At 38.9% G+C, this 27,144-nt stretch overlaps 1 protein-coding gene across 2 annotated transcripts in view; it reads left to right on the top strand.

The window, feature by feature from the left end:
- The first annotated feature begins 9,086 nt into the window (after positions 1 to 9,086).
- arl10 (ADP-ribosylation factor-like 10) overlaps positions 9,087 to 27,144 on the top strand; it is a 339,868-nt gene continuing 321,810 nt past the window's right edge. The window contains exons 1-4 of one of the 2 annotated variants that reach the window (XR_007936257.1): positions 9,087 to 9,382; positions 16,056 to 16,227; positions 19,303 to 19,478; positions 21,068 to 21,412. Coding sequence is in view for 1 of the 2 variants with exons in the window: in XM_028812923.2 (XP_028668756.1) it covers positions 9,245 to 9,382; positions 16,056 to 16,227; positions 19,303 to 19,478; positions 21,068 to 21,295 (714 nt within the window). In the remaining variant the exon portion in view is untranslated. Of the gene's footprint in view, positions 9,383 to 16,055; positions 16,228 to 19,302; positions 19,479 to 21,067; positions 27,023 to 27,144 lie in introns of those variants that run through there. The other variant, XM_028812923.2, reaches the window with a different exon arrangement.

Raw genomic sequence — 27,144 nt, 5'->3', positions numbered from 1 at the left:
TACACATAAGAAATACGACAAATGAGAGGAGACCGCTCAGTGTGTCAAGCTTGTTAGTTTAGCTAATAGCTAAGCTGTCCCAACATCTCATCTAAATACCTAAAAACGAAATAAATAACTGATAAAATCAATTTCTGATAGAAATGAATACATTAGACGATGCTTTCTAGTAAATAATGGCATTTTAATACAGTGTTGTTTATCAAGAGTCAAGTCAGGTTTGCTGCCATGTGGGCAGAGTACAATGAAAGTCGTACTTACACGACTCCTCAGATGTTGACAAAACAAAAAAACAAAATAAACAAAAGAATACTGTGGCACGTGACTGGGGGTGGTACCCAGTCGGGACGCCCAGGAGGACCGGAGGAGGGCTTGCACCTCCTCCAGACCACGAGGGGGCAATCGCCCTGGTTGCTGTGGGGACCACAGGTACAGAGCTTTGAAGCTCAGCCCTGTAGGGGCCTATGGTCACCGACAGGGGGCGCCCCGATGCCTGTGGAGCCCTGGACCTCAGTACTTCCGCCACACCCGGAAGTGCTGGGGGGAAGAGGATCGGGGACACCCAGAGTGCTTCCAGGTACGCAGCCAGCACTTCTGCCACACTGGGGAGTGCTGGCGGAAGATTGTCGGGAGGCACCTGGAGCACATCCGGGTGGCAATAAAAGGGGCCGCCTCCCTTCATTCAGGGCTGGAGTCGGGTGAGGAGCAGGACAGAGCTTGGTGGAGAGGAGTGGAGGCGGTGAAGAAGGCAGAGTGAAAGAGGCCTGGACTTTGGAGGAGTCTTGGGGGTTGTGTGGCACTTTATTGTAAATAGAACTTGTAAAATAAATGTGTGGTGGTGTTTTAAAACATGTCTACCTGTCTGTGTCCGGGGCTCGTTCCACAATACATTATCTCTTGCACAAGCATTTATAAATTTCACTGTAGTCTGTACACTTGACCACATAATTTGTCATTGTTTTCTAATGGCTGGCAGTACTGAAGTCCGCTCCTGTCTGTTCAGGCGCTCAGTACAGTGTATATTGAAATGTTGGCTACAAGATGGTGTCCTCTGTTGGGATCTGATTTGCACTTCTGCTACTCTCCAAAATAGAAGTAGGCCCTGGTTCAATGCAAGTCAGATTTCAAATGTGCTCAGGATGGCTCCCAGAACAGTACTACTGCATCAACTCAATTCTCATTTCTGATCTCATCATGCATCTTCAAGTGGGCTTAAGTAGGTTACGCTAAACTACACTTCAACATCAACATTTTACCCATCAGCTTTACCACAACATAACCTTTTCAAACCTGCTTGATGACATTCAGGTCTATCTAGCACTAATATTAAGAGATGGCTGTCTGCCCCTTAGCTGATGGCTGATCACCAGTGACTTGTGGAGTTTACACTTTCCCTTTGTGTCAGCCACGATTTCCCTTTCGGTTTTACTCCCAGACCCCAAAGATGATGTGTTCGGTCAAATGGTATCTCTGAAATTAACCCCAAAGAAAAGATTGCAGTTGTGTGCCTGAATATGTCCAGAGATGTACAGGCACCCACTGATGTTTCGTGCCCAGTAATGCAGGATTTACTTCGGCCCCTGCAGCTCTGAACTGAATAAGCCAGTTAGGAGACTCTCAGGCTGTTTCTGCGAGAAGCCTGACCATGAAGCTTTTATAATGTCAGGATCTGACATGCACGAGGCGATCTGCTTAGTGGTTAGTGCAAGGCCAAGTTGTATTGTCTGTGATGGGCATCAGAGAGATTCCATTTACATTACAACACAACTTCACCCGGGGACAGGGTCAGCTATGTCCTCCTTTACTCTTTCAAATGTAGATTTTCCAAGCTATGCAACTGCTGACTACTAATTAAAGGTCACCACACAAAGACTGACGTAACTGCTCAGAAATGAGAATGGATTGCATACCAAACGTGTGAATCTTGTCCTTGAGATTTTCAAAGCATTCTTGAAGTGTAAATTACATTAGAACATCAGACCGTTACTCCATCATCTACTGTACATTGGCATGGAAACATAAGAGTTAAGACCGGAGGACATTTGTAGTTGAACTGCTTTGTTAAGAGTAATCAGCAAAGTTATGATGCAAAATATTGTAATGTCCAGACTTTCCAAAAGAAATGGATGACATTAGAGAAGAAAAGTCAGAGATAGAACAGATTAGAATAGAATGCCGTTTATTGTCATTGCATAAATGTACAATGGAATTGTAGTGTGTCCCCTGAATAGTACAAACAATACAATAAAAACAGAACCTTTAACAGATTCAAAATGTGCTCAGCATTTTAAACTACATGCATGCATTAATATAAACCAGTGGATCGCAAACTCCATCCTGGGGACGACCCCCTGCGGCTGCAGGTTTCTCATGGCCTAATTACATGACTCATTATTTCCCAGTTTCTGTGTTCTGGGGTCAAAATTACAACACTAAGTTTGTAGTACTAGGGTGTTGTACCATGTTAGCCATTATGAATGTTGTGAGAAGTCAAGCAAAATGACACCTTTTATTGGCTAACTAAAAAAGATTACAATATGCAAGCTTTCGAGACATCTTGCCTGAAGAAGGGGCCCAAGTTGCCTTGAAAGCTTGCATATTATAATCTTTTGTGACACAAGAGGGCGCTGTCGCTCCTCAAACCCAACAGACAAACGTCCAGGACACCAGGTAAAAGCACAAAAAGGTTCTTTAATTCTTTTCCTTTTTGGAACCGTGCTCTCAAGCACCACAGTCACAGTAAACAGGCAATTACAAACACACAATAAATAACGCAATTCTCTCCTCCACACCTCCCAGCAAGCTGTCAACTGCCATCCAACTCTGGCTCGCTTGCTGGGTTCCCAACAGTCCTTTATATAGTCCTTGACCCAGAAGTGTTTCCGTTCTTCCTCTCACAGGACTTGCCAGCATATCTGGGTCAAATGAAGGGCTTCAGTTTTCTTCAGCCAGGAAGTACTTCAGGGATTCCGTCCCTGTGACTTGGGAGTACTTGGGATATACAGAAAATAAAAATCTCATGGTCTCCCTGCAGTGTCTCCTGATGGCAGCCATGGTACCCAGCAGGGCTGTGAAGCCGAACTCCAGATCCCATGGTGCCCTGCGGGAATCTGGGGCACTGCTAAGCTGCAAGGAAGCCACCATCTAGCATCCTGGGGGAGGCAGTGTTCCAAATTAGCTGCCTTCCCCCATCCTTCTGATCTTTGGGTGTCCCAGCCGGGTTGAGCTGCCGGCCATCCTTCACACTTTCTAGTTAGCCAATAAAAAAGTATCATTTTGCTTGACTTCTCACTGAAAACTAAGTTTGGTAATTTTTTTATTAAAATGTATAAAGCAGTTACTGTATATAGGAAACGCATAGGTTTTTTTTTTTTTTTAACTTGTTAACAGTATTTTCATCCTGATTTTCATTCTGGTTTTTCAGGTGTTCTGGTTACTTCATTCATTATTTACTAACCAGTAATGGCGTACTGCATGATATCGTGCAGTGAATACACTTGACTTAAACAAACTCTGCACCCGTACGCATCTACCTCACGGCCGGCCTGCTGCCGAGAATCGATTATATAATAAAACAAAAATAAAAAGAGTAATAATTCCAAAACTCTTCACTTTTAATATAAAGCTGTAGTGCAGAGCTTCAGTGTAATATATGTGTACCAAATTTCAAGCTACAGGTTATTTGATCTTTAACCTTGGAGGTCAATCATCACCCCAAAAGCAGACAGTAGAGGTCACGTAGTATATGTGTACCAAATTTCAGGTCAATAAATCAAACGGTTTGCGAGCTGCAAGTGATTTAAAATCCTGGACAGACAAACGAACAGCCATGGTAGCGTATTACATAAGAAGAAGATTAGCAGGTCTGACTCTGCTTCCTGTTAACGGTTACTATTAGGGTCAAATGAAGGGAGCAAACTATGCAGAAAAAGGGGAAACACTAAGAAAACAACAAAAGAGAGTTAAGCACTTAAAGCTTTAGAAAAAATAGAAATATTTCTAAATGTCTTATAAATGTAAAAATCAAACTGCTGTGCTTTTCTGAATGCAGTAATAACATAAGGGGAGAGAAGACCAGTTAACTAAATGAGATCAGTTGTTATTGATTATTAGCTCTGATTGTGAATCTGGTTGGAACAAAAACCTGCAGCCGCCCCTTACTGGGGGTCCTCAGGACCAAGTTTGGGAACCACTGAGTAAACCAATAAAACCAAAAAACACTGAGGGCCTCTGTATGTATACGTATATTCAAGATGGGAAAATGTAAATATGAAACAGTGGCATAGTTCCGTTTTCCAGTGATTGCAATGAGGTTGACAGACAAGATTAAACAGGAGTCCCCATAGACTACGATGTTTGCAGATGTCATTGTGATCTGTGAAACATCTGTGGCAATGGGTCTGATTGAAACATCAGAATTCAATCATTAAGAGGTGTGTCCCAATACTTTTGTCCATATAGTGTATAAAACTTGGAGTGATGAAAACTTGTGTACAAGCGATGTACAAGAATCTTGAAGAATTCTGATATTTGAAACAGATATTTCCACTAATAACTGATGCCAAACTTAAGGAAGGCATTTGTGTTGGTCCACAAATCAAACATGTCATCAATGACAAGTGCTTTGAAGATCTGCTAATGGGACCAGAGGAAATGGCATGAAACTTTTCTGGCAAACCCAGAGCACCGAACAACATCCGGTTGGATGATAATACACTTCCAACAAACAAAATCACGAAGTGTGACACATCATTAAAGATTCATTTTCTGCATTCACACATGGACTTCTTCTCTACTAATCCTGGTGCAGTACGTAACAAAAATGGTGAAAAGAGTCACCAGGACATTGCAACAATGGAAAAGCAAACATTCTTCAGGAAGCACAACTTTTGAAAAATTGTGTTGCCCAGTGTAATTATAAGTGTTGACTTTCAATGAAACTTACATGCCTGATATACAATTTATTTTTGTACAGCCCAAATTGACACAAGGGGTGCCGCAATGGGCTTTAACTGGCCCTACCTTTTGACAGCCCCCCAGCCTTGATTCTCTAAGAAAAACATTGTAGGGAAAAAATGGAAGAAACCTTGGGAAAGACAGTTCAAAGAGAGACCCCTTTCCAGGGAGGTTGGGCATGCAGTGGGTGTCAAAGAGAAGGGAGTCAATACAATACAATACACAGAACAAAACACAAGTAATCCTCAATACAATATAATAGTGCAATAGAAATATTACAAGTACAGAGCAGAATTTAACAGTAGATGATATCACATAAATGGATTTGAATTTGCAACATTTGATAATTTGATATAAGAGGTCCAACACAAGAAAAAAAAAAAGCACGACACGGTGCCTGTAACTCTTTTTATTTAACAAATTAAGAAAATTAACTACAATCACCTTCAAAATAGTTCCCTTCTAAGTTGACACACAGCTGCATATAATGCTGCCAACATTCATAGCAATTCCGCAGATCATTTTCTGACAGGGGCGGCATGGTGGCGCAGTGGGTAGCGCTGCTGCCTCGCAGTTGGGAGACCTGGGGACCTGGGTTCGCTTCCCGGGTCCTCCCTGCGTGGAGTTTGCATGTTCTCCCCGTGTCTGTGTGGGTTTCCTCCGGGCACTCCGGTTTCCTCCCAAAGACATGCAGGTTAGGTGGATTGGCGATTCTAAATTGGCCCTAGTGTGTGCTTGGTGTGTGGGTGTGTTTGTGTGTGTCCTGCAGTGGGTTGGCACCCTGCCCGGGATTGGTTCCTGCCTTGTGCCCTGTGTTGGCTGGGATTGGCTCCAGCAGACCCCTGTGTTCGGATTCAGCGGGTTGGACAATGGATGGATGGATGGATTTTCTGACAGGCTGTTGAGGATCTCCGTCGTTTTTGCTTTCATGTCTTCTATCAACAAAAAATGGGTTCCTTTGAGCACCAACTTGCGCCATTCAAAAACGTGTGCACAAGACATGCACCGTTCACCGTAAATCTCAGGCAATAATTGAAAAATTTCCATCGCGGATTTCTTCAACATCACAAGAAAGTTGATATTGATTTGCTGTTCACTCTTGCACTCCGATATTTTCTGAACGAGGGTAAGAAAACGTTTATATTTGAACAAGCATCCAATCCTACTGAGTGAAGTGATTGAGGTGAGCTTTTCTGACAAGTTAGACATGTTCTATAACCATCTCTTTGTTTCTCCCCTCCCACTCTTGGTTCCCGGACTATTGGGTCAGTCTTGTTTTTGTTTGTGGTCAATTTAATAGGATTCAATTTCATTTTTGTACTGCTGGCACCTTATCCAGGATTGGTTTCTACCTTGTGTGTGATGCTCCCAGGGAAGACTCTGATCCCCTGTGGTTGTGGACTGCATTAAGTGGGCTTAAGAATACAATGCTATGTGCATTAAAGTACAAGAGCTGGGAAGAGCGAATGGGAGAAGAACTGAACAGATCAGGATCAGCATGTGACTCTTTAGAAAATGGAAATTCAGGGCATAGACTGTAGGTGGATAAAAAATGAACTCAAACATCTGAAACAAAGCTACAGATGATACCAAACTAGGTGGAAGGGCAGCAATGGAGAATCAGCTGAATTAGGTTGCAGTTGGACTTGGATAGCATACTAGCTTGGTCAGATGTGAAGAAGATGACATTTAATGTAACTGTAAAGTACTACATGTAGGAAGTAAAAATGTTAAAGTTTTATACTCGGTGTGAGATCTGAAACTTGAAAGTGTTGCTTATGAGAAGGACCTAGGAGTCATAGTGGACTCATCACTGTCTACATCCAGACAGTGTACAGAAACGATTGAGAAGACTAAGAAGAACGATCAGGAAGACAAGGATATTAGGTGATTTGTCACGATGTGTGGAGTACAAGTCAGTTGAAGTTATACTTAAGCTTTATAAACACACCGGTGAGGCCTCATCTGGAGTACTGTGCGCAGTTTTGGTCTCCAGGGTACAAAAATGACATAGCAGTGCTAGAAAAGGTCCAGAGGTGACCAACTAGGCTGATTCCAGGCCTGAGAAGTATGAGTTATGAGGAAAGATTGAAGGAGTTTAATCTTTCAGTTTAAGCAAATAAGAGATTAAAATGTGACGTGATTAAAGTTTTTTAAAATTCTTCTTCTTCTTTCAGCTGCTCCTGTTAGGGGTTGCTGCAGTGGATCATCTTTTTCCATATCCTCCTGTCCTCTACATCTTGGTCAGTTACACTCACCACCCGCATGTCCTCTCTCACCACATCCATAAACCTCCTCATAGACCTTCCCCTCTTTTATTCTTGTCTGGCAGTTCCATCACTTAGCATCCTACTCCCAGAACACCCAGCATCTCTCCTCTGCACATGTCCAAACCAAGACAATCTCATCTCTCTGGTTTTGTCTTCAAACCGTCCATTGTGAGTTGACCCTCTAATGTACTCATTTCTAATTCTGTCCATCCTCATCACACCAAGTGCAAATCTTAGCATCTTTAACTCTTTCACCTCCAGCTCTTTCTCTTGTCTTTTTATCAGTGTCACCATCTCCAAACTATATAACATAGCTGGTCTCACTACCATCTTATTGACCTTCCCTTTCACTCTTGCTGGTACCTGTCTGACTTTTTTTTTTTTTTAAATTGTAAGGTAAATTATTACAGCAGATTCCAGTTGTTACATTAAAATAAATACTGCAACAAAACATGGGGGACCCAGTTGAAAACTTGTTAATGGCAAATTTTGCAAAAATGCTAAAATAAATTACCAAGTAGTGTAGTGGACAGTAGTACTTTAGTGACTGTCAAGTCTAAACTTTGATGTTATTTTGGACAATTTAGATGAATAAGAATGGACGAGTTTGTTGGGCTGAATTGCCCGCTCTTGTCACTGATTTTCTAATGTTCCAACGTTATGGATTTGACAAATTAAGTGGATGAAAGACTATGTGATTTTTAGCTTTAATGAGTTTGCCAATAAAAACACAAAGGGAAAAAACTAGTAGAGCACAAGTCCCATGAAGCGAAATGAGAGATGGTGCGTGTTGCTGAGAAGAGCCGGCACTGTAGCGACCTCTGCTGGATTACCACTATTATGAAAACAACAAACTGGATAACTATATTTTTAAAATGGTCGATAAACTTGAAAACATTCTGAAATCGCCTAATCCGAGTCAGGGTCGCGGGGTGACGAAACCTTTGCTTCCAGCGTTGGATGCAAGGCAGGAAGCAGCAATGAACGGAGCGGCACTCAATCGCATAGTCCACTGAGGCACACAATGGGCCAATTTGTAATCGCAATTTGCACGAATTCGGGGGTGTGGGAAGAAAACTGGAGTTCCCAGATAAAAGTCCAGGCGCATGAGGAAAACGTGCGCACTTCATACTGCCAGATGGGGGATTCAAAAGCAAGGCGTGGGTCTGACGCTCAAGCAAATAGCGACTCCACCTTCGATTAAGTTAAAATTGTAGCATGAATAATAAAAATTATGTGGCGGTTGTGTTTTCTTACGAGATGGCTTCGAAATAGACAAGTCAGCGTACTGTAATGATTTAACTATATTGTCTATTCGGCATTATATTGCCATTATTGCGCAGTTCATATTTGCCAATTGAAGTGCTCTCCACTTCTATTAAGTACCAGCCAAATAAATCTCAAACTTGCTTTACAAACAGATGCCAAGTTCACTGAATATTTATAATGGAAAACACAAACAACTCCAAACGACTTTTTAAATATTCCAATGGCTCAGCGTAATCTTTGCTGACGAGTACGGATTAAAGTAGTTAACAGATGCTAACGTCAGCCTCGCAATTTAGGCACAACAAGAAAAACTGGAAATGGCATCCTTCGTAGCCCAAAGGCATACAAGTGGCATGCGGACATTTACGTGACAAATGTAAAAATATGATAATAACGCTGCAGCGCCCCATCGACCGTTGCGCACGCGTAAACAGCTCTGTCGGGTTTGTTTTCACCGGTTGAGCGAGTTAGTGGAGAACACGTACAGTTGATTGGTCAGATGAAAAATGATTGGCTGTTGCTCCGCCCACATTCCAGCATTTCGAGCAGCAGGTTTCTTGGCACACGTCCCCTTTAATGGGCAGGGTCTAACAGGATAAGGGAGCGGAGACTGAATGGGTGTGTATCGCGCGTCTCGAGTTCTCTCCACAGTAAACATAAGGTTGTCACTCGACTCAGTGGCTCTTTCTGATTCCATCTGCTCGTCAATGAGTTCCATTGCGGTCACCTAAGGCTTTCTTTGCAGACACATGTATGTGCTCCGGCACATTTCTCTGGCTATCAGCGCTGCAGCGGCGATATTGGGATCGCTGGTGTTTTTATCTTGGAATTACTTCTACAAGAGACGGGTATGGTCGCCGGGACACCGCTGTGCTGTCACCAGAGAGGTGAGGAAGTGGAGATGAGCTGAGTGTGCAGATTTGAAGCTGCAAGTGAGCGCGGCGAGACAGTGTTAGAACTAGCGGTTTTTGTATCTTTCGTTCTTTTTAAAATAAGAGCAGACATTCTAAGATATTTAAAGTATGTTCTGTGTCTATTTTACGTTCTGTGACTCCAACAGGTGCACAGTGGTGACAGAGAAAAACGCGACAAGTGTTTTTTTTTTAAATCTGAGGGCCTGATTTTCAATAATGTTTATTAATTTAAGAATAACGATAGTCTGTTTTGAAAGGAAAAGAAGTGTTTTTAACCCTGGATGGGTCATCATTTAATAATAATAAATAACAAACTTAACTTAGGGTTACTCCTGTTTTTACAACATATTAATGATAACTGTGCTGTTTGTCTATTCAGAAATATTTAATATTTGTTCAACTTATACTATTCTATATCTATTTTATTTTGTGTAGTTTTTCTATTTATTTGACGGTACTATTGAAGTTTGTAAATGTTTTGGTATTGTTGTTTGCACATTATCATGTTAATGGTGGGTTGAATTTGTGTTGTCTTGAGTTGGTTTTGTCTTGTATCTCATGTTTTGCCGCTAACCAAAGGCAAATCTGGTGTGTTTCACATGCTAGCAATAAAGTGATTCTCATTTCATTGCAAAGAACCCTTTTATGAAGAGGCTTGAACATTTTTTTATGCAGACATTGATTAAGTGTTTTTGATAGATGAAGCTGACCATTTTCAATGAGGTGCATCCAATGTCAGCATCCTGTACTCCCCCGTTTGGTTAGACTATATTTTTAGACTTCCATATCCCCTCAGGTATGCACAATGCTTCGTTCGATTGTTGTTTAAAAGCATTTCACATAAATTTGACTACCAGTATATTCTCAAGTGCAGATGGAACTGAACTAGAGAGGCAATACATTATGGTGGCCTTTTAGATGAAGAGTAAAATAAAAACTAAAAAAAACAAAGCAAAATGAAATGGGTGCAGCAAGCGAGACTAACGTGTCAGTGTACATTATGAGCTTATAGCACAAATTAGCTGATGGACAGTTTTCTGTCATGCCTTTTAACTATGCATTTTTGACTGAGTTTTTACAGCGGGCATTTATCCCAAAGTGGATCTACACGATTTTCAAGATACAAGTGCAGACAACCAATAGAAAAAAGGTTAAGCATACAATTTTAGTCTGCCAGCAGTGTACACATTTTCACCATCTAAGTAATATGGAAGCAAATAAAATAGTGGGTTATTAAAACTGTTGAATATAAATCAAGGAACATTATGCTCAGACTATATAATGCACTAGTAAGACCACATCAGGAGTACTGCATGCAGTTCTGGGCTCCACACTACAAGAAAAAGACACAGAAACACTGGAAGTTGTGCAGAGCGGAGCAATCAGGTGCATCCCAGGACTTAAGGATATGTCACACTCCAACAGACTCAAGAAAAGTAAAGCTGTTTAGTGTCAGCTAATTGAGGTCTTCAAAAAATTTAAAAAGACATTATTAAAGCAGATCCAGCAGAATTCTTTTAAGCTGATGGTGCATTTAGGACTAAAACCAGAAATAACTTCTTTAATCAAAGAGTTGTAGGAATCTGAGAAATTACTGAGACATGCAAAGGAAGCAGAAACCCTGACAGCCTTTTAAGAGGTTCCTGGATGAGATATTGGAACAGCTTAGCTATTTAATAAACAAACAAACCTGATGGACAGAATGTTCTTCTCTCGTTTGTCAAATTTCTTAAGTTCTATGTTTATGACAGAGAGACAAGTTACGGGGATTTCAAAACAAATCCAATCCTTATGCACATTTACTGAAATAAAATTAGCCATCCTTCCAACTTCCTAAACATTTAATCCATTTTAAGGTGTCCTAGAGAGGAAACAGATGACCAAGACTAAACCAGAATGTCAGCCCCCTGCAGGGCACACTGAGGGGATTGTAGAGTTGCCAGGTACACTGATGAGTGGGAAGTTGTGGGTGCAAACACACCGGGCTCCCCACATAGTACTTTGTGCTGTCTGGGTCATCAGTGCTAACCTAACATTTGTTTAACGCTTATATGCTGTATCCACTTATTAAGTATATTTAATTGCTTAATTTTTGTTTCAACATTTACTGATGCTATCCTTTGCACCACCAACCTAATGCATTTATTATTTAGTTAATGTATCGAATAAGATTATTCCATTTTAGAAATCATGGAGGGTTGCAGCTTATCCCAACAGACTAAGGCCCAGGCGAACACCAATCATGGTCTAGACACTAGTGCACTGCAGGGCGCACACACACTCATACTGGTTAAATTCAAAGTGTCACTTAACATTCTCAGAATTTGGGAGGAAAGTTGAATACTCAAAGAAACTCCATAATGACAACAAGACATCAACATGCAAAATCCAATCAAAAAGAGACTCTGGCTGGAATCTGAAAGCAGGACTCAGGAACTTTGAGGCTGAAATTCCAACCACTATGCCAGAATCATAATTTTACATTTTTTACCAATCTTCTGCAACTGATTGTATAGGGTAACAAAGTTGTATTGTGATTACCACTGCTTCCTTGAAGGTCCAAGGTGGGTACAAAGATGGGGGGGGGGGGGGGGGGTGGAGGCTGGGAAAACAAATGGATGGAGAAATAGTTTGTATGGTGGATCAAAATGACCCTTGCTATGAAAGACACTATACCGAATTAAAAAATATATATATATATATAAATTAGAATACTTTACACAAGCATTGCTCATTATAAATAAATGTTCAAAAGGATTCAATCTCTTATCTGGGCAGAGAAGCAAAAGATGCATGAGAACTATGATATCTGCACCCCACAATCTTTGTTCCCCTTCCTCTGAAGTTCAAGTTCATCTATATTCTATGCCTAACCCGCTGATTCATATTACAGGGTTTTTTTCTAGCATTATATTTTATTACATTTAGTTACCTATTCAAATCACATATTCAGCTCACTGTAGCAGCAGTAGAACAATACATGGAGACAGTTCATTGCAGGGCCCACTAGTGCACACATCCACTCATACAGTGCCCATTTACAGTTACATTTTCTTACACTCTTCTCCAGTTCAGAGTTAACAGACAACGTCAACCTAAGTCACATGGTCCTGTCAGCCTATGATAGGGCAACCACACTTGGAACATGCCATGTCAATTTCAATCAACAAACTGTATAAAGAAATCAACGTGAAAATATCAAGAACATACAAACTTTATACAGAAGACACCATAAATGGGAATCTGAGGGTCATGAGGTGGAAGTGGCAACTGCAATTGTGCTGCTATTATTAAATTCACATTTTTTTTATTGATATTGCACTTCTAGCAAGACTTGCTCTATACACTATGGCCAGCACTTTCCCAAAATATGTCGCCGTATATACCGGGTGTGCTATTAACTCTCAGAACATGAGACACACATGCTTTGGCTCGGACACCTAGTAATCTGTAGCAAAACCAATTTTAATCCATTTACCCCAGTTAATGAAATTATAAGGTAGTATCTAGCTGCAGGTGAGGACTTTCACACATGTCCTCCTTTCCCTGTCATAGAAGGCCACTTCCCACATTAACCAACCTCTTCATTGGGACTCTAAACTCACTAAATATTCTTATTCACAAATGTGCACATCTCCTTACGTGTCAAACCCAAAGCCTTGAACTCTCCCACAATCAAGCAGATATTCCTGAAATACGGAATATGACAAGGAGCCTCAACAGTTGTAACTTTATGTAAGAGACAGAAATGTCCATCAGCAGTGTGCATGCTTAAGTGAGAGGAAGGCAAGCAAGCACTGGCCACACTAGCTGTAAAAGGAGCAGGCTGCATTGCTGCAAGTAAACACATTTTCTTCACACCCAACTGCCCCATGGACTCTACATTGGTAGCTGACATACTGAAACCTGGGATGTATCATCTGATGAACAATCCTTAGGAGTATATGAACATATAAGCATAAGTTTAGGACAAGGGTGTCATTAAAATTGTCAGCACAGATGAAGTTGACACTTTAATACAGTTTTGTTCATTATGGTGCCATGCTGCATATTGGTCGGTGATGTGAGTAAAATTTCATTGTACTCTGTACACACGATGAAACAACTACTGCTAGACAGCTACTTTTTCATATATTATTCTTATTCTGTATAGTCCCTTTTACAGATAACAGACATTTTGGTCATCATTACAGCACTTGCAAATACATATTGTACTGTATATGCTGTATATAACTTTATACACACGTTGCTTGTCATGTATACCTTTTATGTTTATTTTATTTTTTTGTGATTAGACATGCAAGTAAGATTTTATTATATGCACATTTGACAATAAACTTGACTTAACACACTATAGAATGAAATAGAAGAAAACGAGGCCAAATTACAGCCATGGCTCTCCAGCTCAGTCCAGTGTATCTCTGTGTCTGTGGCTCTTTGCGTGTCTTTCCGGCTTATTTCGCAATAAGTAAGCCACTACTACTTCTAATTACACTTCTTACTAAATTAGATGTTTCTCCCCCCCCTTCTCACATTCTGTAGTCAGAAATGCACTGAAGAGTATGACTTATTCTTTTTAAAGTAAATTTGTATCTTTTTTCATTACTTTTTAATATATACTTTAATTTGCATTATATGTAATTATACATCATTATATATTATTACTTATTATTATGTGTTTGAGTTAATAATATTTTGGTATAGATTTTTCTTTTTTTTTTTTAAACTTGCTTCTTACTTTCTCCATATGCATTAGAAAGTAATGTAATTGAGTGAAACATTTTAACTGCGTTTTTGATGCCTTTACCTACCCTGCGATATTTCAAGGATTGTTCCCATCTTGCTCCCTGTGGTTGCTGAGGTCAGTTCTAACTTCGGTTATGGCTAATATGGCGATTTAGGAAGATGAACAAAAAGAAGACTTTGCATATTCTAATCATTGCTGAATTCAAGTATAGTCAAGTTTATTGTCATGCAATTGTAAAATAAATTCTTATTTGCACGTCTTTTCAGAACAGTTGATGAAAATACAACTGAAAAACTGAGCTGATCATGCAACATATATGCAATTATATAAAATACGTGTTTGTTAGTGTATATACACACTGTTATTTTGCAATATTTGAACAGTACTTAACTATTTCTAATGTAATGTCTGTCTCTATGTAGGTGGGTCAGTCTGTTTGGCCATGTGTGTCTGTGGCACACAAACACGTAAAGGGATTGGCAAATCCTCTATGCTACAAACCCTACTGGTTTCAGACAAAATAGATGCATGGTAACTTCTGTTTGAAAGAAATCATGCTCTTTTTTAATCAAAACAGAAGAATTTTCAAAATAATTTTTCAAACAAAAGTTTTAAAAAGGTCTTCACAATTTTATTTAAAGAATTTCTCAGTGTTTACAGACATCTCCATTCTGCATTCCTTCTTTGGGAAGTTTTGCTGTCCTCGCTATGCTGTAAGCCTATACTGAATATTCAACTGTGCTAAGCACTGTTGCCTAACAGCTTCAGGGTCTCAGGTTAATATCCCAGCTAGCTACCACCTGTGTAGAACTGCCATTTTGTTCACAATTACAGGTATTGCTGTGATGTTAAACTGCGGTAATGTGCTACTGCATCATGGATCTAGAGTACTGGGAACAAATTCCACAATCAGTCGCTGTCTAAGAGGAGTCTGCAAATTCCGAGTACTCCGGATTTCTCACCACATCTCAAAGATGTGTATTTATTTTTTCTCTCTTTCTCCTGGACATCTCACCATATCACCAGACGCATCTCTGGAGATTTATATTGTGAAACTGCATACTGTATAAGGATGCTAATCTTCAACTGGTTATATTATCTGTTTTATAAAATCATATGGATTTGTTTTTTCTTTATTACTTATTCATTGTTATTCTTGCCTAATCATTTGTGTTTCTTTTCTTGTACCTTTCTCTTTGCCTTCATGTAAAGCACTTTTAGCTACATTGTTTGCATGAAAACATGCTATAGAAATAAATGTTGATGTTAATGGAAGACTTTAAATTGGCCCTCACTGAATGTGGGTGTGTATGTGCAAGTGGGCTCTATGATGGACTACCTTCCCTTACCAGCTTGATTACTGCATTGCACCGGACTCTGTTGGCATAGGTATCAGCTCCCTGTGATGCTACATTAGAGTAGGTGGGTTCAGAAAATTGATGGATCACAAATCATCATGCTTTCATTTTGCCGTCAGTTAAAAATAAAAAATAAAAGGACGACATTCAAACATGTTTCTGCTTGAGTCTCAAGAGAATAAGAGTTAAGAGGTCACGTGGGGAAACAGATAATGTACTGTTACAGAAGGATTATATTTACAACGGTGTAGAAGCCAGCTGAAGTTAATCTCGTTTTATATTTTTGGCCTGTGGTTTTGTTGCTCCCTAATGCTTTTAATTTCCTCATTTAAGTGATAGACCACACTATCTGGATAAATTCCCCAATGTCTGTGCCTAATATCTAGAAGGTGTGTCATGGTGTCTGCTAGACAATGGGTGGAACTATCAACCAAAGTTTCTAAAACATACTCAGTTTCACTGTATTTCTATGTATCAAATGACTTTGCATATGACTCTCTGCAGCTATATCTCTTTCTGACTTTCATTTACTTTCTTCCAGGTGGAGGAAAGTTGGGATCAGCAGATTCTGGTCCTAGGTCTCAATGGATCTGGCAAGAGCAGCACTATGCGGGGTCTTTCAGGCGGTAGGGTGCCTGTTGCCTTTAGCCCTACCCGAGGTTTTAATGCCATCAGTGTCAAAGTTGAAGGCTACAAGTTGCACCTCCTAGAAAGTAAGTGACAAGTAGGTGAAGATTTTGGGTGTCTCATTACATTAAGGATTTATTCTCCAAATCTTCCTTCCTAAGGCAAACATAAATGCCTCATATACATACCCTTGTAAAAAAAAAAAACTGTCAATGTTATTATCTGCAAATATTTTATTATGCAAAACGGAATGGAAGAGTAATATCTTGTTGGAAAGAATAAAAAAGGACAGACACCAGGGATCTTCAAGTTTAGTTCCGGAGGGCTGCATTGGCTGCAGGTTTTTTTTCCCCACCCAGTTGCTTATTTAGAAGCCAAGATTTGCTACTGAAGTAATCATCTCTCAAGCAACATTTTTGTGTTTTATTTAGTTAACTTGATTGGCAAGATTCTGATCCCTAATCAATTTTACTCTTAAACAGATACAGTGCATTCACGGTTTTCAATTTCTCATGTTCTTAACCAGCTACCAATTAACAATGAGAAACAAATGACAAATGAGCCAATAGATCACCATTTATATCTCTGCATCTTAATCAAAAAGTATCCATTTTTATAAAATAACTGTTAAGAAATGCAAAAGAGAAGCAAAGTAAAAGATTGAGAACTACTAATCTGCTGCAGTCCACTAATCGCTTGAATGATTATTCTCAGAAAAGGAGCATCTGCAATTAAAGAATGACTTGATGTAACAGACTGAACAAACTTGCAAGCCGTAGAATTAAATAACAACTTACCTTATTAGGAACGATTGGCTTCTCATTAAGCAACTAAGTTGCAATAAAAATCTGCAGCTACTGTGGCCCTCTGGAACTGAACCGGAGGACCCCAGATATACATTATCCATAAAAGTGCTGCAGCTGAGGTACAAATGTGTGAAAGAAACAAAGTGATTATCTTTTAGAGCAAAATATGTGCTTGAAATCCAAAGGATCTTAGCATTTTATAATGCTAATCATGCTATGTAGAAAATAAATTCACCTCATGAAATGTTTTCTCTTTTTTATAACATGTGTACAGGGGCGGCACGGTGGCGCAGTGGGTAGCGCTGCTGCCTCGCAGTTAGGAGACCTGGGTTCACTTCCCGTGTCCTCCCTGCGTGGAGTTTGCATGTTCTCCCCGTGTCTGCGTGGGTTTCCTCCCACAGTCCAAAGACATGCAGGTTAGGTGCATTGGCGATTCTAAATTGTGCTTGGTGTGTGTGTGCCCTGCGGTGGGCTGCCCGGGTTTTTTCTCCTGCCTTGCGCCCTGTGTTGGCTGGGATTGGCTCCAGCAGACCCCCATGACTCTGTAGTTAGGATATAATGGGTTGGATAATGGATGGATAAAATGTGTACATATGATCTAATGATGATAATAATGATCTTCATTTAAACAGTATTTATAATTAAAGGTGATATAACAAGCACCTTGCAACCTTTTCTAGTACATTAGATATTTCAAATAAACCTCAACGCACATTTTGTATGTGGAAAAGGTATAAGTCCATCTCTACATTTATCAACCTCAAATACCCAAACTTATACTCAGGAGTGCCAGTTTAGATGCAAAGGATTAGAAAATCATGACAGAGTAATTTATCTGAAGTTTAAAAAGTGTTAAAAAGTTTAATTTGGTATGTTCTTTGTTGTTGAAGTGTGTGTTATCACCGTGCTGAGATCGAAAGAGTTCTGTGAGGCTTTCAGAAAGAAGCCTATATATCTTTAGGAGTCTCCAAACAACTGGAATTCAGTCATTCCACTGTCAAGAAGCTCATCTATAAGTGGAGAAGGTTTCAAACAACTACCAACTTGCACATACCCGGCCACCCCAGCAAGTACAGCCCAAGTGAAGAACACAAGATGCTAAAGGAAGTATCCAAGAAAACCAGATTTTCATCATGGAAACCTACAATTAGCTCTTGCCACTGTTGTTGTGTAAATGTTTGAATCTATCATTAGAAAGAGGCTGCATAAATTAGATCTACATGGCAGATGTGACAGGAGAAAAACTTTGCTGTCTAGAAGGAACATCAGGGCAAGGCTAAAAGTATGCCCTGGACCACCTACGAAAATACCAGGACTCTTGGAACAATACAGTCTGGAAAAACAATGCAAAAATAACAGTTATTTGGCCATAGTATCAGACAATATTTTTAATAAAAACCAAAGATAACATTTAACAGAGGAACCTGATACTAGCTGGAAAGCATGGTGGTGAAAATGTTATGGTTTAGGGCAACTTTGCTGTATGAGGGCCTAAGCAGTTCACCATCACAGAATCCACTTTGAATTCTTCCTTGCACCAGAGGGTGCTTGAGGATGATGTGAGACCATCTGTAGAAGACTGAAGCTCAACAGAAAGTGCACATTGCAACATGAGGATAACCATAAACATACCAGTAAATCTAAGGAATGGAAAAAAAAGAAATTGAAGATTCTGGAATAGCCAAGTCAAAACTAGTATCTGGATCCCATCAAAATGCTGTGGGATGATTTGAAACAGACTGTGAAGGCAAAAGACCCCTCAAACATCACACAGCTAAAAGAATTCTGTATGGAGGAATAAGAAAAACTGTTAAGAGACTTTTAGACAGTTAGAAGAATTGTCTACTTGAGTGGGCAACACCCGCTATTAGATTAAATAAAGTTCTATTTGTCCCCAGGGAAATTAGTGCTAAAGATGAATTTTTTCCTTAGACAGATAAAGCATATGTTTATTTTTCAATGAATAAATTGTTGAAATCTCAAATTTTAATTTGTTTAAATTACATCACCTTTATCTAAAGATACTGTTTAAAAGAAGATCAAATCTTGATATGTCCACATATGTTAAAAAAAGAAAAAAATAATTTAGTAGAGTTTACTTACTTTTTCACATGTCTTCAACAACTGTGTCCTGTTCCACTTGGACTACATAATTCATTTTTGAGTTGTTGTGTCCATGGACTCAAATCCTTACACACACACAGACAGATCTCATTCCATAAGTGGTCATGTTCACTTATAAAGGCCAATTTTCCAAAGTAGGTCAGAGTCATGACGAGGCAGAGAAAGCTTTAGGGTGGTAGCAACTTGCAGTCTTGATTTTTAACACCACATTTGTCTGTTTTGTGATACTAGTTGGTGGCAGTAAGAACCTTCGCACATATTGGCCTCAGTACCTGAAGAGAGCCTGTGTCCTGGTATATGTTGTGGACTCTACAGACAGAGAGCGCCTTCCACTGGCCAAAGAGGAGCTTCACAGCCTTTTACAAGCTGCTTCTGAGCTGCCTTTGGTAGTTTTGGCCAACAAACAGGTAAGGCTCACCAAGCCGTGGCAGCTCCCTTTATTATCATCTGAGTTGACAAGCTGTAGAGTTAACATGCAAAAAAAAGAAGAAGAAGAAGAAGTCCTGAACCTTGCATATGTTGATAAAGTTAGGAAATATTAGAATTATAAATGTGCTAGAAGGTTAAGTAATCGGCATGGGTTATGCATAGATGGGGCCAGAAAGAGGCAGATGGGCTGAATACCACAAAGATGACAAAAATACCACTTCAAAACCTTTTAAAAAAAAAAAAAATCACAAAAATAAGTCAATACAGAGCATGCAAAGGGTGCTGGTACAATTTTTTTTTTTTTGTCTTTTTCATTCCATACTTCCTCTCTGGACAAGTCTTATGATTTTTTTTTTTTTTGTTCCGTTTGTGGTGTTAATCTTCTAGTCTAATTTTAGCATACCTTGTGCCAAATATTCAATTAGGCACAATATAAACATCTATTTTTTGACAGCAGCTCTTTGTCACCTATTTGAGAATATGTGTCCTAATCCCATTCTGGAATAGGCTCCAGCACTCAAGACTGGATAAATAAACATCACCAATCTCCTGGAAGTTCCAAGAGTCTCCCAAAAATCCCCGACTCCTGCAAATGATGTAAAAATCTCTCGCTGCCTGCTCTTAAATTTTTCCTGTAATCCAAAACATTTAATTATGCAAGTGAATTTTTTTTCTCCCTCTCAGTAGAATCAATTTGTAAACTTGGAATGTCTGGATTATGTGAATTTATGTTAATTGCATGTTATATACAAAGAATAAATTAATAAAACTGAAAAACCATTTACATAAACAAATTACATTAACAATATGAAAATATAAAGTCCACTATCACCATAATTGAGATTTGGCCACACGGAATTGGAAAATAAAAACTTTTAAGTCAATAGCATTCTTGGAGAAAATACTTCTCAATGTGTTGGTGGGAGGGCGGGTCCAGAGTCAATTACGGTACCAAGTAACCACCCCAGAACAGGAATCCTCAAATCTACAATACGAACAGGATGATAGAAGTGATAGCTTGGTATTATGGTGATGGCACCACCTGGCACAGTAAGATACAGAAAAGTAAGCCACCAACAGGAAAGCTTTTATTTTTTTAGAAACTGACTGCCTACCTGAGGTGCAACATGAACCGCAGTAAAGTAAGCACTCCCTGATGGTGATCCTGCTCTGCAATTCATTATGATGTTTTATTTGCCTGAACCACATGATTTACATGCTAAAAGACAAAAACTCCGTTAAGCCTTACAAACATACCCACACATGTTCCCTGCCCTTATGTTCTAGAATTAGTTAGGACAGATAATGTATGGGTGCTCTTACCTTTACATACTGTAAATGGGCTACCTCACTCCAATAAGCTCCCGTGTGTGTGGTCCCGGGAGCAAATTTAAAAAAAAAAAAAAAAAAAATTAAATTAAAACACAAGATAGTGCAGCAGCTGAAGGCCTTCACAGCTTATTGGACATTTGAAGTTCTTACCTCTAATTGCTGTGTTACATGAACTTCTACAACATGCATGATGTTTTTTGTTCTTTACCACCATTTTCCATTCTCTCTGCTCCAGGATCTGCCAAATGCTGTCTCAATCTCAGAGCTTCATGAAGCCCTGATGCTGGACACCGTTGAACATCAAAGGGAATGCTTCTTATTGGCCCTCAACCTGGATTTGGCAGAGTCTCTGATGGATTTATGGGAGTTGCTGCTGAAGCTGGTGCCTTCTCTACCCAAGGAGCACCCAAACAGCTTATGCCATCCAGGCGCCTCAAACTGCCATCTCCAGAAATGCACCTGATGGAGTCAAAGCAGGCCTTAAAATCGGTGGCTTTTTGAAGCTTTACTGCCACTGAATCTGTAAGACAGAGAGGGGTGTTCTCTTTGAAGTGTTTATCCCAGTTTGCTATTTTGCACAGTAAGCTTTTTTTTTTTTTTTTTTTACATTCCTATTTTATATATTCAGCACATTCAAAGAGTTGTGCTTTTTATCTTGTGGGTATACTAAACACTTATAAAGCAAGCATCACGCTTTAAACAGATTAGCAAAATTGAGTATGATGAACCCTGACACATATCCTCATTTTAGTTTCAGTAACTTTAAATTTGAAGACCTTGTGGTATCAGAGACATTTCAAAACATGAACACTCAGCATCAAACTACATTTCACTGTGCCTTTCTCAGCACATGGTCTGAGTTTTTACTTTAATTTTGTGTTAGTTCTTTAACTTTTATTCTGGGTAAGTTGCCCCAGAGAGGCAACTTGCACTGCCAGCAATAACCTGCTATTCTTTCTGTACTTTTTCTGCCTTTCTCTCTCCAATATTAATTTTTATCTATTGCACCATGCTTACTTTGTAGATGTTAATTTTTTAATTAATATATTCTGAAATGGACAGCATGGTGGCACCATAATTGAAAAATTGATTCAAATCTCAGCACAGTCAGTGTCTTTGTGGATTTTCCTCTTACATCCCAAAGAAACGCATGTCTAACACTGGACTGGTGTCAGTGAGGCAATGCGGGTGTGTGCATCAGGGTGCCCTGTGGTGGACGGACATCTCTGCCTTGTTGCTGTGTTGAGTCCAAGATGGGCTCTGACTCCCTTATTAATTTAACCAGACAAGGCAAGTACACAACATGGATGGATGGATACGTCAGTCTCATTATCTGAAATCTTTTACTGTTGAAGGATTTGTCAATAGATACATTAAAACCCCTAATTTAAAAACACACACACACACACACATATGTATAAAAATAAACAATACTTGTTTATGTTTTTTTTCTGTTGCTTTACCGGTTTATTTATTTAAGAGTATGATTATAAATGGATTACAACCACTAATTTAAAATACATACACAAGGATATATATCTGTGTAAAAGTATAAATGATGATTAAACAAGCATTGTTTATGTTGCCTGCAGTGGGTTGGCACCCTTCCCAGGATTGGTTCCTGCCTTGTGCCCTGTGTTGGCTGGGATTGGCTCCAGCAGACCCCCCGTGACCCTGTGTTCGGATTCAGCGGGTTGGAAAATGGATGGATGGATGTTTATGTAGCTTTTCCTTTTTATTTCCTTTCAATTTGAGAGCAAATTGATTAAAACCACCTATTTAAAACACAAGCACACCTATACTGCTTACTGTATATATTTAAAACAATACTTGTTTACTGATTATTTATGTTGCTATTTGTTTTAAATATTTAAGGATGTGACTATACATGTGCACAGACACAGATATACAGCATATCTGTGTAAATGTATATACTATATATTAAAAAACGTGTTTACCCATTATTTGTTGCTTTACCTTTTTATTTGTTAAAGGATTTGATTATAGACTACCACTAAATTTAACACACACGCTTATCTGTTTAAATATGTACACACACATATAAACAATACATTTTTACTAATTTTTTATGTTGCTTTACCTATTTAATTGATTCCTTTTAATTATGTGATGGCAAATTTATTAAAACTACCAATTTAAACACATACATATTGTATATACAGTATTTTAAACAGCATTTGTTTACTGATTATATAGGTTCCTTTACCAATTTGAATCCCCACTGTATGTATGTAAAATAAACAGCAGGTCACACAGTACAGCAGGTGCTTTACACCAATTAATCCACTAGGTGGGGATGCTAAACTTTATTTGACCATTCATAACATGTCCTCGTCAGTTCTCTGCTAAAGAGAGCCTAACTTCACAACAAACCACTCATAAGGACTGGCAGACAATTCAAAATTCATGCTTTGTAGGACTGTGCATGTGCGAGCCCTGGGAGGATCTGGCACTCCTTTGGGGACTGGTTCCTGCCTTGTACCCACTGCTGCTGGGATAGGCTCAGCCCCACTTGTGACTTTACTATTCTGTTGTGCAAGTTTAATAAATGAATTGGAAATCCTAAAGATACTGAAACCTTTAATGTTACACAAATATATTAGTCTCATATATTTTGTTAGCTCATGCTAAGAACGGACTCTTGTCATCTTCATAGTAGTAGGCAAGGCAACAATTTTTATCAACTATATTTTTAATAACAAGTGATATTCAGTGCACTGTCCAAGGACATACTACAGAATTTGCTGTACCTGTACAAATGAGAATAGATGATGAGTGAATAGGCCAACATATGCTGTCATTTCCAGTTCACTTAACATTTCTAAAATTGCAGGTCTCCAAATTGCTACTTCAAATTGTACTACTTGGTATTTTTCTAAATCTATCTAAGGTCACATTGTTGAGCTTATATTTCATAACATCTATGCAAAACAACTGTCTTACGCAGACACCACTGTACCTATGGCTAAGAATTCATTTTAAAGTAACAGTTGGCTGCACCTATCATTTTAAATACTTGAATCCCATCACCTCTCAATGACCAATAAGAAGAATAGATTTAGTTAATTCAGTCTTTCCTAAAATCTCTTATAGAGATCGATTAGACCAAACATGCACACTACAGTATATTCCAGTATTAATATTGTAATGTGTATATGTGCTTTTTCATGTGTTATACAGTATAAGAATAACCTATCCCACTCCTAGACGTCCTATATAAGCAGGCTTCCCTTAAAGCCTTTGTAATTGTTTTTGCATGCTGTCTGATTGAGGGCAGAAACAGGTCTATTTGGACTGCCAAGTCTTTCTCATAAGCCATAATTTCTAAATACAGAGTCCCAGCCACATCACGTCATTTTGCTGAATACTTCTACTTCCTATAAGTAAGACATTTACACATCCTGTATTTACGTAAAACTTTATCTGTCCAATCCTGAATTTTGTTGGGGCACACGTGCAGTGATTTTAGACAATTGTAGGACATCTAACTGCCCTGGCAACTTTACTCTCACCTACAAATTTAACTAGCTTCTTAGTTTTTTTTTTAGTCTTCTCCCTACATCCCCAAAGATAAATGTGCAGTTTTGGTGGAAACTCTAAGTCAGTGTGTGCCCGAGTTGGTCCTATGATGGCCTTGCCAATCATTGCTTCTGAGATAGGCTCAAGCTCCCACAACCATGAACCAGATGAAGTGGGTACTTTATGTTATAAAGAGCAGCAGCCTCTGTGGAACATCATGTTTGACTTGCATTATTTTACAAGTTGTTTTCTGTAATTAAATTATTTTTGCTTCTATCTGCACACTGGGCCCTGAAACATTGTCTCTCGATTGCAATAATTAGCTGATCTTGGGTTGCTTCTTTGCACACTTTTTGAAAGTCAAGCTAAATCTTTATCAATCAGTACAATTTTTATTCCACTTTTGCTGGTGAAGGAGGTGGCTACGTGTAACGACTTCATATTTTTTAACAAACGCTTATGTCTAAGCGTATGTGGATGGTCTGCCAATACCTCCACTAGGTCTTATCAATGCTTTCATTACTTTGCCAGGGACACACGTTTACACCTATCTGGTCTTTAATTGCTAGGGTTGGCTTGGCCATCTTTATGTATGCAACAAGACTCCAGTCTTCTGTAATTAGCTCAGCACTATTAAGTGCTAAAGGCTTGTAAATATCGTCAAAGACTTTTTGGAAAACTTGCTAATTATTGACTGTTCCACAGGTTTTGTTTTCAACTTCATTATTCCCAGTAGCACCTCTATGTCTTCTGTCCAAATTGTTCAGCATGTTCTTTATACTGGCATAGAACTAACACAGGTGAAAACAACAAAAAATATATTTTATTATTCTTTACAGTTTCCTTTTCTGTCATGCTAATATCCTGCAGCAACAGCACAGGTCCAATTAAAGAGAAGATATTAACACCACACAACATCTGGCACTGTGCTTTCACTTCTATGGTAACAAGAAGATTATTGTTCAGTAACTGCTATAAGTCAACAATACAAAGACTTTCAAGGATTGTTTATCCCATCTATTCTAAAATCAATCCTTAATATTTTTATCTATAATATTTACTGCGCCTACCTGTCTATTATATTTGAATATTCCTGTATGGTGCTCACAGGAGGGCTGGAAGAAAAAAAAAAAAAAAGAAAAACTAATGCAGCGTGCTTTTTTTATGTTGCATTTTTTTTTCAGATCAGAACCATCTGTTTAGATGAGCTCCGCAAAGAACATACACAGTATGGCTCTGCATCATTTCATCACATGTGGGTTGGTGTGTGAAACCTAACCAGCTTCCAATGTAAAAACAGAAAATGATATTTTTATGCTTGGTGTAAAACAAGTTATTTTTCATTTTGTTCAAATTTCTTAGACAAACAATTTGATGCACACACACTAAATGTTTACATATTAATACACAAATTCATGCAAGGAATTGCACTGTACTATTTGATCACAATAAAGTATGAGCAAAATGATATGAAATTTATTTATCTTTTAGACTATTAGGAGTTATTTCTACTTATGCAAAACAAACAATGCAAGTGAACTGTTTTTACTGTGAATTACTGTACTGCAAGGATACCACAGTATCTAATCTCAAATTTGGGCACAAAATAAAACAATACATGCGAAAAAACAAGATTAGTATGTGCAGGTTTTTAGAATTATTATCTGAAACAAGGAAAGAAAAAGTAAAAAAAAAATGAGTTTACTGTGCCTTTTCAATTACTTATGTCTACAATCTTGCATTAGGGAAAGTGGCAATGCTTTTTTAATCCATACTAGCTTGAAACATAACCAGCAATTTACCTGTAAATGTATTTTCCAGGCGGCACGGTGGCGCAGTAGGTAGCGCTGCTGCCTCGCAGTTGGGAGACCTGGGGACCTGGGTTCGCTTCCCGGGTCCTCCCTGCATGGAGTTTGCATGTTCTCCCCGTGTCTGCGTGGGTTTCCTCCCACAGTCCAAAGACATGCAGGTTAGGTGGATTGGTGATTCTAAATTGGCCCTAGTGTGTGCTTGGTGTGTGGGTGTGTTTGTGTGTGTCCTGCGGTTTGTTGGCACCCTGCCCGGGATTGGTTCCCTGCCTTGTGCCCTGTGTTGGCTGGGATTGGCTCCAGCAGACCCCCGTGACCCTGTGTTCGGATTCAGCAGGTTGGAAAATGGATGGATGGATGGATGGATGTATTTTCCATCTGTAAAACTAATTTATCCTAAAAACTATTTATATATAAAAAAAATTCATTATCAAATGACACAGTTAGCTTTGTGCTGATTAAACAGTAACAGAAGAGATGAACACTCACCAGGATAGAATTTTGAATGGATTAACTTGAACGTTATTCTTCTACTTCAGGCATAAAGAGTCTATGTATCCTGTAAGCATGCCATACAACACACAGATCATATGAGAATATCTGGTAATTGCACTGTGCTGTTATCACCTCCTGGAGAACATTGTCATAAATGCTGGCAGAATCAAAACTTTGTGCTACTTTTCTAAATGTAAGATTGCTGTCCAGTATTACTGTGTTTGTTGAAATGTAAATGTGTAAAACTATTAAAAAAAAGACCAGACTTTGCAAATTTGTGATAAGATGTATTACTAAACTGAAAAAAAATGTTGGGATTAATAAAGATTTTATTTAGATTGTAAAAATGTGCTGCACTCTTGTATCTTAACTTTTTAATACTGCTTCTTCCAACATGAATGAACAAGACAGCTCTTACTAAATTTATCTAAAGCATTGAGGACAAAAGTCAAGGAGACATTTAAATACA

Source organism: Erpetoichthys calabaricus, chromosome 11, assembly GCF_900747795.2.
Source record: "Erpetoichthys calabaricus chromosome 11, fErpCal1.3, whole genome shotgun sequence".
Classification (NCBI taxonomy): domain Eukaryota; kingdom Metazoa; phylum Chordata; class Cladistia; order Polypteriformes; family Polypteridae; genus Erpetoichthys; species Erpetoichthys calabaricus.
Note: the sequence above shows the minus strand (reverse complement) of the source record. Positions and strands in the feature narration are given on the sequence as shown.